At 36.5% G+C, this 10,570-nt stretch overlaps 1 protein-coding gene across 4 annotated transcripts; it reads right to left on the bottom strand.

The window, feature by feature from the left end:
- Positions 1-5,250: 5,250 nt before the first annotated feature.
- On the bottom strand, positions 5,251-10,309 carry LOC311304655 (phospholipase B1, membrane-associated). Of its 4 annotated transcripts, XM_084431816.1 has the most exons (14): positions 10,196-10,309; positions 9,880-9,970; positions 9,547-9,605; positions 9,020-9,087; positions 8,807-8,850; positions 8,584-8,704; positions 8,366-8,417; positions 7,770-8,233; positions 7,274-7,365; positions 6,964-7,045; positions 6,618-6,719; positions 6,401-6,496; positions 6,125-6,196; positions 5,251-6,014 (listed from the first exon to the last, which is right to left on the bottom strand). In XM_084431816.1, the coding sequence occupies exons 8-14, from the start codon at positions 7,800-7,802 to the stop codon at positions 5,877-5,879; spliced, it is 615 nt and encodes a 204-aa protein (XP_084287942.1). In that variant the 5' UTR covers positions 7,803-8,233; positions 8,366-8,417; positions 8,584-8,704; positions 8,807-8,850; positions 9,020-9,087; positions 9,547-9,605; positions 9,880-9,970; positions 10,196-10,309; the 3' UTR covers positions 5,251-5,876. The 4 variants fall into 4 exon arrangements, with proteins under 4 accessions (XP_084287942.1, XP_084287943.1, XP_084287940.1 ...); XM_084431817.1 differs by lacking the exons at positions 8,366-8,417; positions 8,807-8,850; positions 9,020-9,087; ... (1 more) ...; positions 9,880-9,970; positions 10,196-10,309 and having other exon boundaries at positions 7,770-7,835; positions 8,584-8,667; XM_084431814.1 differs by lacking the exons at positions 5,251-6,014; positions 6,125-6,196; positions 6,401-6,496; ... (1 more) ...; positions 6,964-7,045; positions 7,274-7,365 and having other exon boundaries at positions 7,896-8,417.
- Between the last annotated feature and the right edge of the window lie 261 nt (positions 10,310-10,570).

Raw genomic sequence — 10,570 nt, 5'->3', positions numbered from 1 at the left:
TAGATAATGATAAAGAAACATTTTTATAATAATTTTGCATGGATAGATAGATCATGGTGTGCTTGATTTTCCATCTATTAATATTCTGCTTCAGGCTAAAAGGCAAGCAAATGCATAAGCATATTATCACTTCTTATCATAACATCACCCTCTCCTAAAACTCCAAAACTAGGCAAATCAGAGCAAAGCATGATTTCTGTCAATAATAATAACAATCATAATAATCATAAATAAATAAAATAATTAATTAATTAAAATTCAAAAGTATTTGAAAAATACTAATTCAAAGGTCATACTCTAGGACAGGCCCAAACCAAAATCTGCTTTGTCAAACTGATATCATCACATATGTCAACAAAAATGTCTTATAACATTGTTACACAAAAGTCTTGATTGACTGGTTTATGAAGATAAGATCCCATGCATTATTCAAAGACGACCGCTTTAAGATCGTGATTTCCACTAAGATGTCTGTAAAATATTAAAGGAATAATAAATTCAACTTGCAGTAATTTGGTCCCAGTAAAAACAAACTGAATGACCGGCTGAGATAAAGATATACTGTATTGTTTTGCATAAATCTTTGTGCAGAATACTAAACATAAGTCGATCAGTAGTGCCTGCCATTCAAAACAGAAAGTAATTCAATTAGGGACAGCATTAAACCTTGGCATATGCAGTAAATGATGGACCTCAGGGGAACCATATGTGATTTCCCCACTAACTAATTTATTGAGCACAGTAGAGATGCATTAAAAAGAGAGGTGCAGGGGATCAAATAGAGTGAATGTGATCAGAAAGCAGATTATTAGATGTGGGATCAATTCACAGGCAAATCAGATAAAACATTAATGCTTAATTGTTTGTTTGCCACTTATACTTTTATGTTTCCATAGATTGCTTTGATAGAAATATGCTTTGTTCATTGCAATACTTAAATGTCCTTGTAGCTCATGAAAACTGTTTATCTGCCATTCGTTGTGCATTCGCTCAACACGCCATTTAGGCTTCATTTATCATATTGTGCATGGATCCCTGTTGGGTTAAATGATGTTGAGTTAAGCATAGTCAAACCTTCAACATTTCTCACATGATCACATTCGCTATAGTTTAGAAAATGGTTATAAAATATGAGTTATCAAATCAGTTGATATTTCACTGGTTTTGGCCATCCTTCTGTTAGACTGACAAATGAATCAGGTTGAAAAGCTGTCAGCTGGTTAGATAATACCAATTTAGGTCAACAAATTATAGAGCAATGTTTAATTTTGTTCAGTCTGGTGTAAAAAGGTCGCATTAGCAATTTAAGAAAAAAACACTTAAGCAAAACATGGTCAGGTCAAAGTGTCTGAATAATTTTTGGTAAAAAAAAAAGAATAATTTTATACATTTTACTGGTAGTCCACTGTATGAAGGATTCTTGGGTATAATATGTCACAGTTTACTTTATTTTGCTATCCTCACTTAAATGAACTATAGTGTCCTGCACCCACTAGTAAAAACTTTTGGTTTTGGTTTGACTGAACACAGCAAAACCTTTTTAGACAGCAGACAAGTTGACCATTGATTTGTAATGAGAACATAATGCTATTTTTCTATTCTGGACACACTAAAATTGGATGAAAATCGAACAGTCGGTTGGAGTTTGAGTATGTGATGGATTGGATCTAATGGCCCTCGAAGAGGAAACAAGGTATTGTTTCCTGTTTATATCAGCTTGAAATGGACAAAAACATAATTAATGTAGACTATTGGAGTTTTCCATTACACTGTAAAAAAAAAAGTTGCTGCCTTAAATATTTAAGTACAATCAACTTAGATGTTTAAGTCATTTTCCAGTATAACTTATAAAAAAGTTGAAAATTGCTTCTCTTATTTTGATGAGTTAAAGCAATGTAAAAACATATGTTGTCATAACTTATTAATCATATAATTTTGTACAGTGTAGTTTTTCCAAGTATTAAATATTAAATGCATAAATTCCACATTTGTCCTATAGCTGTAGAAATATACTACTCAAAACAGTGCAGTGCCGTTCTCAGCCATGCATGGATAGAAGATTCATTTTTTTAATGTACCCAGCTGAACAAGAGACTAAATGAGCAATTTGCTGTTCTGTAGTTTCATTTCAAACAGATTGTTCATAAGTTGCATAACCAGAAGTTGACTACTTTCTGAGAAACGCCCATATTAATGTTTCACTGAGTCCAATTATTTCTGATTATAAAAATACATAATTCAACCACAGAAAGCAGTTTCTCAGAGCTGGGTTAAACCAATTATTTGTTCATTTTAAGTGTATTTGTAATAAATAAATAAATAATTGCAACTCCCAATATGCTTCACTTCTTAAACAACAAATTTGAATTTGTTTTTATGATTTTTTTTTGGGGGGGGGGGGAATTAATTCACAAATAAACCTTATATTCAATCTTGTGATCTCAGAGATAGCGAACCATCAACCAAATGTAGCCTATACCTCAATCAATTATCATAGAAGCATAAACAATAAAAAGACATTATTTCCTGTGGGGAAAATATATAAATATCTGCAGATTGCAAATTTCTTTTAAAAAGCAAGACTACTAGACACTAACAGCCCCGAGAGTCGGTTAATACAAATCCACTTTGAATGATACTACTACTACCACTAATAACAATAATAATAATAATAATGAATATGCAGCATGAGCAGCACAGAAAATATCTCTCTTGCTTTTCTTTTTTGATTAAGTAACCTCAACTAAGAATGCAGACAAAATCAGACTGACAAAACATGAATATATTTATTCATTAAGGACATAAATGTGAAGAAACCACCATGTAGCGGCTGGACAGATCAGACACACAATTATTTGTTATATTTAATAATCCATTTGGGAGTCGCAAGACTCGATTTCCCCTCAAGACTGTAACAAGTAAAGGTCCGAGCAGGCTCCATGATGTCTGGCCTCCCGCTGATCATCATCAACCTTTATAATGATATAAAGCCCCTTCTGACACTATCCAGGTAACTAGTGAACCTCAGAGACATTCCAGTAAATGTGTATGATTTTGTAAATTGTCTTTTGTATTGTATACTGTTTTATGCATTCCTTATGATAGAATTATTAGATAATGTATAACTTTATCATGCTTCATATCAAAATAATATATCACCTCCTCATAACATACATTGTATTCTTGTTAAATTAATCAAAATGACACAACTGCCGGCCCACTCTGATCATGCAAATGAGCCAGCTTCCAAACACAGGAACTTTTCCCACCTGAAAATACAGCCTTTTCATTGGTCAAGCCAAACTCAAGAGGCAGAAGTTAAAAGGGCATTATCTCAGTGACCTTCTCTTTTGTGGTTGCAATTTGTGTGGAAAAGACTGGAGACATCTGGTCCGACCGTGAAGCCGTGGGGACCTCGCTTCGCCCCGGTGCGCAGATTGGAGGGGCCTCAAAGTTACAACCAGCCATGTTGTAACCTCCCATCCGGAAGAGAGGACTCTTCCGACCACAACCGAGTCAGACTCACATCGCTGAAGTTCGTCATTCTTCAACATGGAAGAACCTGTTGCAACTTCACCACCATTGAACAACTGAACCATCATAACTTTCTTCTGAGACTGCATATCCTGTACCCAGTACGAAAGGTTATTTTTCTGTGGCCACAAAAATAACCTTTCTGAGAGTTGATGGACGATTAAAACTAAGTGTTCACTGGACAAACAGGTTAATTGATTAAATATTAATTCCGCTACATCAAGTAAATTTTATTAACCGATCCAAATATTTATAATTATAACGAGTAATGCAGAAAATGTATTAAAGACATCGTTAATATAGTCCAAGTGACTCCAATGGCTCAGTCACCACGTATCACACACATGACCAGCGTCGCCCAATAGTGAGCCTACGTGGTGACGTGCAACACAGACGCGCTGCGCTTAAACACTACGTGAAAAGACTCGAGGCCAAGAGAGAAGGAAATGAATAGTGGAATAAAGTCGTTATTTGTGTTTGTTTTTGCGCACAAAAAGTATTCTCGTCGCTTTATAAACTTAAGATTGAGCCACTGGAGTCACTTGGACTATATTAACGAGGTCTTTAAAGGGATAGTTCACTTTGAAATTAAATTTTGGTATGTTTTAGCTTACCTCAAGGGCATCCAAGATGTAGGTGTCTTTTTTTTCCGCAGTAGTTTCAATTTTGATATTTTTAGGTCAAACCGTTCTTGTCTGTCAGTCATTTAATGCAGGTCTATGGTCACTGTCTCAAAGAGCATGCACAGAGTCCAAATTAAAACAATTCCCCGTCGTCCAAATTAAACAATTCCCCATCGTAAGTACACATTGATGGCCTAAGACACGAAACGAGCGGTTTGTGTGAGAAAACGAACAGTATTTATATCGTTTTTACCTCTTATACACAGCCACGTCCAAGTGATCTGAGGGCGCGCGCGCATCCTGGTGTGTGACGTGCACGCAGACTGGTGCATAGATATATACACTAGATGTCGCCTTAAAGACATTCGTTCCAATGAACTGCCGTAGACAAGGCGACATCTAGTGTATATATCTATGCACCAGTCTGCGTACACGTCAGATCAGATCACTTGGACGTGGCTGTGTATAAGAGGTAAAAACGATATAAATACTGTTCGTTTTCTCACACAAACCGCTCGTTTCGTGTCTTAGGCCATCAATGTGTACTTACGATGGGGAATTGTTTAATTTGGACGACGGGGAATTGTTTTAATTTGGACTCTGTGCATGCTCTTTGAGACAGTGACCATAGACCTGCATTTAATGACTGACAGACAAGAACGGTTTGACCTAAAAATATCAAAATTGAAACTACTGCGGAAAAAAAGACACCTACATCTTGGATGCCCTTGAGGTAAGCTAAAACAATTTAATTTCAAAGTGAACTATCCCTTTAATACATTTTCTGGGCCAGCAAGTTATAGTGTCTTAGAAGCCTATGGAGGAGTGAGCCAGCACTCAGATTTAATCAAAAATATCTTAATTTGTGTTCCGAAGATGAACGAAGGTCTTACGGGGACAACATGAGGGTGAGTAATTACTGACAGAATATTCATTTTTGGGTGAACTAACCCTTTAAGAATAACAATAAAGAAAGGTTATTTGATTGGTAATGGAAGAATGTATTGACCCATGAAGAACCCTCAGCATGTATGGAAAAATCATATTTAAAGTAAAAACTTACTTTTAAAGAAAAAAAGGAAGGAAAAGAGGTAAGTGTCCCTTCTGAAATCTTTATTTGAGAAGTACTTCTCAAGTTGTAGCATCCAAAACAATGATCTTATTACTGTGGTACATCATACTTATGTACTTTTCACCATGCTCTCAGAAGCAAAACAATTGTTCTCACTCAACATTAAAATCCTTTATCCGCAGAGGCTTAATGAGTTTACCGTGTAACCTCTGGCCGTTTTTATTCAGACAACCCGGAATCGGCTTACACAGTTACCTTTCGTACCTAAATGAATTATAGCAGCATTACGCAGAGCTAAATGTGGCTTTGCACCTGCTCTTGTGCCATTTTAGTTGGGCATATCAGAAAAGGTCATCACATTAGCATATATTGTTCTATTCTGAGGTTTTAACATTTCCATTGCCGAAACTCCACAGAGCAATTAAACATGATGCTGATTGTAAGTCCATTTTTCTTTTTTTGGATAACTTGTTTTATTTATCTTTCACACCCTCATAATCAGTTTTATCATAGATCATCCTGCAGTGGCTCAAGTCTCAAAATAGATCCTCAATGGTTCTGAGAGTGTCAAAGCATTGATACCCAGCACAAGTAGAACATCAGGTGGGCAGACATGATGTACCATGATGATACTCCATATGGATGTCCTACAAGGAGGCCAGATTTACAGCCAACCACAGTGGAAGGAAAGCCAAGGCGAGCATGAGGTGGAGAACGGCTAGTCTGACGCCAGCTGACGGGCCTGGCTTTACAACAGTGGGTCTGGTGTAAATGTATGGATGACTCTAGGATTTGTCAGTTTGAACAAGAAAAAAAGTAAAAAAAAAAAAAAGTAAAGGATGTAATAATAGAAATAGCAAATTTTTCCATATTAAAATAAAATATAATTTCTTACCACAGGGGGGCAAATAAGCTCAATAGAGTTTGAAAAGCTCTCCACCAGAAACTTCTCCCCTTCAGGTTGAAACTTGCCACACAAAAAATTAGAGAAACGATTTCAGAATGACAAACTGTGCCTATATGACAGCGACAGAGATAATCAGAGGTTGTGGCTGATGTGTACATCAAAATTATATTTTATTCTATGTTTTATTACATATTTTGTTATGTATATATATATCATTTTATTTTATTAAATGGAGCGTTGTGAATTTGTGAAACCAAAACTTACCATGTTGTTCCACAGTCCCTTGGCTAGCTCCTCGTGTCCTTTCATAGTAAAGTGGAAACAGTCCGGAGTAAAGAAGCTCATGTCAATCTTCCCATTCTAATCAGGGAAAAATTAATACGACACAAACCTTGAACAGCACATGCACATATTAATGGAAACGTTCAATTTTAAGCAGAAATGTGGCATAAATGATAAACATAACACAATCACTTCTTACAGGGAGTCTTGGAGGGTCTGCGTGTTTCAAGAATGGCTGCAAAACTACAGCAAAGTCATTCTTAAAGAAACGGTCACTGTGCAAGAGCTGCTCCAGTGCTTTCTAAAACAAAAGATATTTTGGGTAACATTTTATTTTACAGTGTCCTTGTTACACACGTACTTACTGTAATAACGTAGCAAGTCCATGTTGTTAATTAATATTAGCTCTATTCAGTACTTAAACTGTATAGTTACACTGAAACAAAGACAAAATGCAACCACATTTACCACCCAGTTTAGCACCATATTTGCAAATGACACATTTGTAATATATCTGTATAGATAATTTGAGAAAACAAATCCACCTGGAATTCTAGGTTGACTCCAACCAGCTCCTTTAGATCAGCGGATCCAGCGGCTGGCTTTACCAGACAGGAGCAGAATGACCTGGAGAGATCAGAGCATTGAATATGAGCACTGAAAGAGCAAAGATGACATGATAACCAATATTGAACAAACTGACGCATCACGTAACAACCGCATAAACATTCAAAGAGATTTTTGATTTTGAAAGAATTGCGCATGAAAATAAATACACAATGCATATCGAGTATCCATGACATCGTCACACTTGCTCTTAGCTCATATTTTAAAGCTTGATTTAATTTCCTGTACCTCTGGAGCAGACATCCTGGGGTGGGTTTCTGTACTTCCCTGAGGGTCTCCATCGGCAGTATCTGGACCACGTTCACTATCATTCGAGGAACCTGCAAAGGTGATAGAAAATTTTATTAATGCATTAAGCTGATTAACAACAAAAAATATCAGTAAAGTTATATGATATTATAACCATTTAATATCATTTCAATATTTCCATTTCAAATAAACGCTTCTCTTCAAAGTATTCAAATATCAAAAAAAGTGTTTCTTGAGCAGCAAATCAGAATTTTAGACTGATTTCTGAAGGATCATGTGACACTGAAGACTGGAGTAATGATGATGAAAATTCAGCTTTGTCATCACAGGAATAAATTAAAAACATATTTAAAATTAAAATATTAGTTTTTACTGTATTTGTATTATAAATGCAGCCTTGATGAGCATAAAAGACTTAAAAAAATAAAAAAAATAAAAAAAGCTTTTGATATTATATCTCAAAATCTGCCACTACCTCATTCATCAGCATTTCCAAGGACACAGTCATGTAATGGACAAAGTTCTCCACCGAAAACAGGGACTGTGTGCATAAATAGAGGACATAAATTTAGAGGCTCTATAAAAACACTCCTAAAAGGACAATATGTCTGAATATAGACTCTTTAAAGGTCACTTTTACAGCCTAGAACTGCTGTTTCTCAAAGAGCAAACACATTTCAAGGCGATATTACTCATGTTGATGCTCATCTCTACAAGCGTCTATGTGTTCACAATCAATATAACATTTGTTTTAAACCTCCTATAGTTCCCGCTTTGACATTTTGAACAAAATCTGTCAATACTGTAGAAGAATCTTCTGTCTGTAGTTTGCCAAACAAACAGCTTTGTAAGCAATGCCTTGTCTTTGCAGTAATCACAGATGTCATTCATCCCAATTAGAATGGTCAACAGTTTCCAGTCTTCATCAAAGTCAATATCCTGTAGCAAAAGATGGAAATCACAATAATGCCAAGATTTCAGCATCAGCGTTTGTAATAAGCAACAGAAGCAGAGGACAAACAACACGTTTAGTTTCGGAAACAGCGTATTCAAAAGCAATAATGCATTTACCTCATATGTTTTCAATGTATCAATCAAATGTCTGACTTGTTCAGGAAGATTACTAGGAAGAAAGCAAAACTCATATCATCGCCTGATACAATAGCACGTTCGCTAAATTAAAGGTCGCAGAATACAGTTAAAGTAAAAATATCTTGACGGCATATTTTCAGGTGTTTGTTCTTTAACAACCATTTATGAAGAATGACTAGGGATGTACTAGCATTTACAAGGTGTTGTGTCCGGTTACAGCCAGGTTAAATCCAGTCTCGCAGAGGGGAGCTGGGGTACCATGGACCGTCTTGGTTGGGGCAGGACCCACTAAGTGGGGGTTGAAGAGTCGAATGATGTCTAAATCAAAAGCAAAGAAGATCCCGGGGTCACAAATTCAATTCAGTTCAAGTCACCAATTTTTACTTTTCATATGACTGATATTGAGGCAAAAGGACGTACTTGCCAGTGTAATGACATCTTGAAAGGTTCCATAGCCGCCAATGCTTTAAAAATATGGAATAATTACAACAACAAAAAAATGAAAAAAAATTCTGGGCAAATATTTTGGCCACATTATTAGACCTTCACAAAGTATGAGAAATATCATCATACTGGATATAAAGTCACTTTATTTCTAAAAGCATGTTATATTAGTATTAGTAATGCATTTACCTCCATGACACGTGACGAAATTCAATCGGTATGCCAAGAACTGTGGTTGCATTTGCACCAATGGCTGTCTACAAGTGAGACAATTACTATTAGAGATCATTATTGCTTCATTCGCTAAACCCTTACATTATCAGTAACTGCATCAATAACAAATGTATGTATTTGTACTGCTTAAAGGGATAGTTCACCCAAAAATGAAAAAATGAAAAACACAAAAGATGATATTTTGAAGAATATGGGCAACCAAACAGGCCTATTGACTTCCATAGTAGAAAAAAATATATATACTTGAGTAATAAAAATACTCAAAATACCTTCTTTTGTGTTTAACAGAAGAAAGAAACTCATGATGGTAAGTAAATGATGACAGAATTTGCATTTTTGGGTGAACTATCCCTTTAAGTTGTTTACCTCATTTTGCCTCATGAATGATCATGATTAAAGATAGTGTAGAATGAATTCTGTTGTCAGCTAACTAATGAAAAGTCCACTAAACCGAAAAAAAGAGAGTAAATAATCACACTTACTGTCAGTGAATCCCCAAGGGCAGCGATCACTTTAATATCTGCTGCCCTCACCAGCTCAACTACAAGAGATACAGCGAATCAGAAGAGCAAGTACCAAAACATTAAATAAAGCAGTTTGTCTGTGGTACAACAAGAGCCAGCATTCATCATCAATAATAAACATCAGTGTTAATGAAAAAAAAAAGAAAAAAGTTTTGTCTCCAGCGTGACTAGCATTGGCGGCCTGTAAAGTCAAGCTTGATCGCACTGACTTTAGATCAGTAGTGTGTATTCATCATTGGCAAATCTTGTCAACACTGTGGAAAAAGAGTCTAAAAACGCAGACCAGCCTACCTGAGGTTGGCACAGAAGAGGAGGGGCTCATGTCAGGACACGTGAACAGTGGATGTTTGAAACTGATTGGCCTGGTCTTCTCAGGAAACTCCTGTAACAAAATAACATGCTAAACAGGCGGTTTCTGTGACATCACAACCAAAACATTCAGGCCACCCCATAGATAGACCACCTGGAGTACTGAAATTATGTTTACATTATGATTCATCAAAGATAAACTAACTGGACAGTTGTATTTATGACCTCATGAGAAAGAAAAACATCCTCGACCGTATGATAAAGCCCAAAACAATCCCATCACAAAACACAAACGCACCTTTCTAAGCGCTTCCTCGCTGTAGTGACTGAGTCCTTCCTCATATTCCAGCCTCCACTTGTCACCTTGAGATAAATATTACGATCCATGAGTACTTGAGCCTTAGCAAAAGTCAAAATATGACACAGACCGGCCTCCATTGGTACAGCACAAGCACACAGGCCTTCAACACAGGTTCGCATAAACATCTCGCTCCACCAATTTGGAGTCCTGGCATCCCAGGTCAATCTCACACATGTATCGTGGGCCCTGCGCTCCAGCTTATCTTTCCAGCTCTGGATGCTTCTAGTACTTACCTTTGACAGGGCAGAGGGCTAGCAAACAGGTTGCCACGGCAATGAAAAGCCACTCCATGGTGGAGCGTTTCCAAGCTGG

Source organism: Rutilus rutilus (assembly GCF_951802725.1).
Source record: "Rutilus rutilus genome assembly, chromosome: 15".
Lineage (NCBI taxonomy): Eukaryota > Metazoa > Chordata > Actinopteri > Cypriniformes > Leuciscidae > Rutilus > Rutilus rutilus.
Note: the sequence above shows the minus strand (reverse complement) of the source record. Positions and strands in the feature narration are given on the sequence as shown.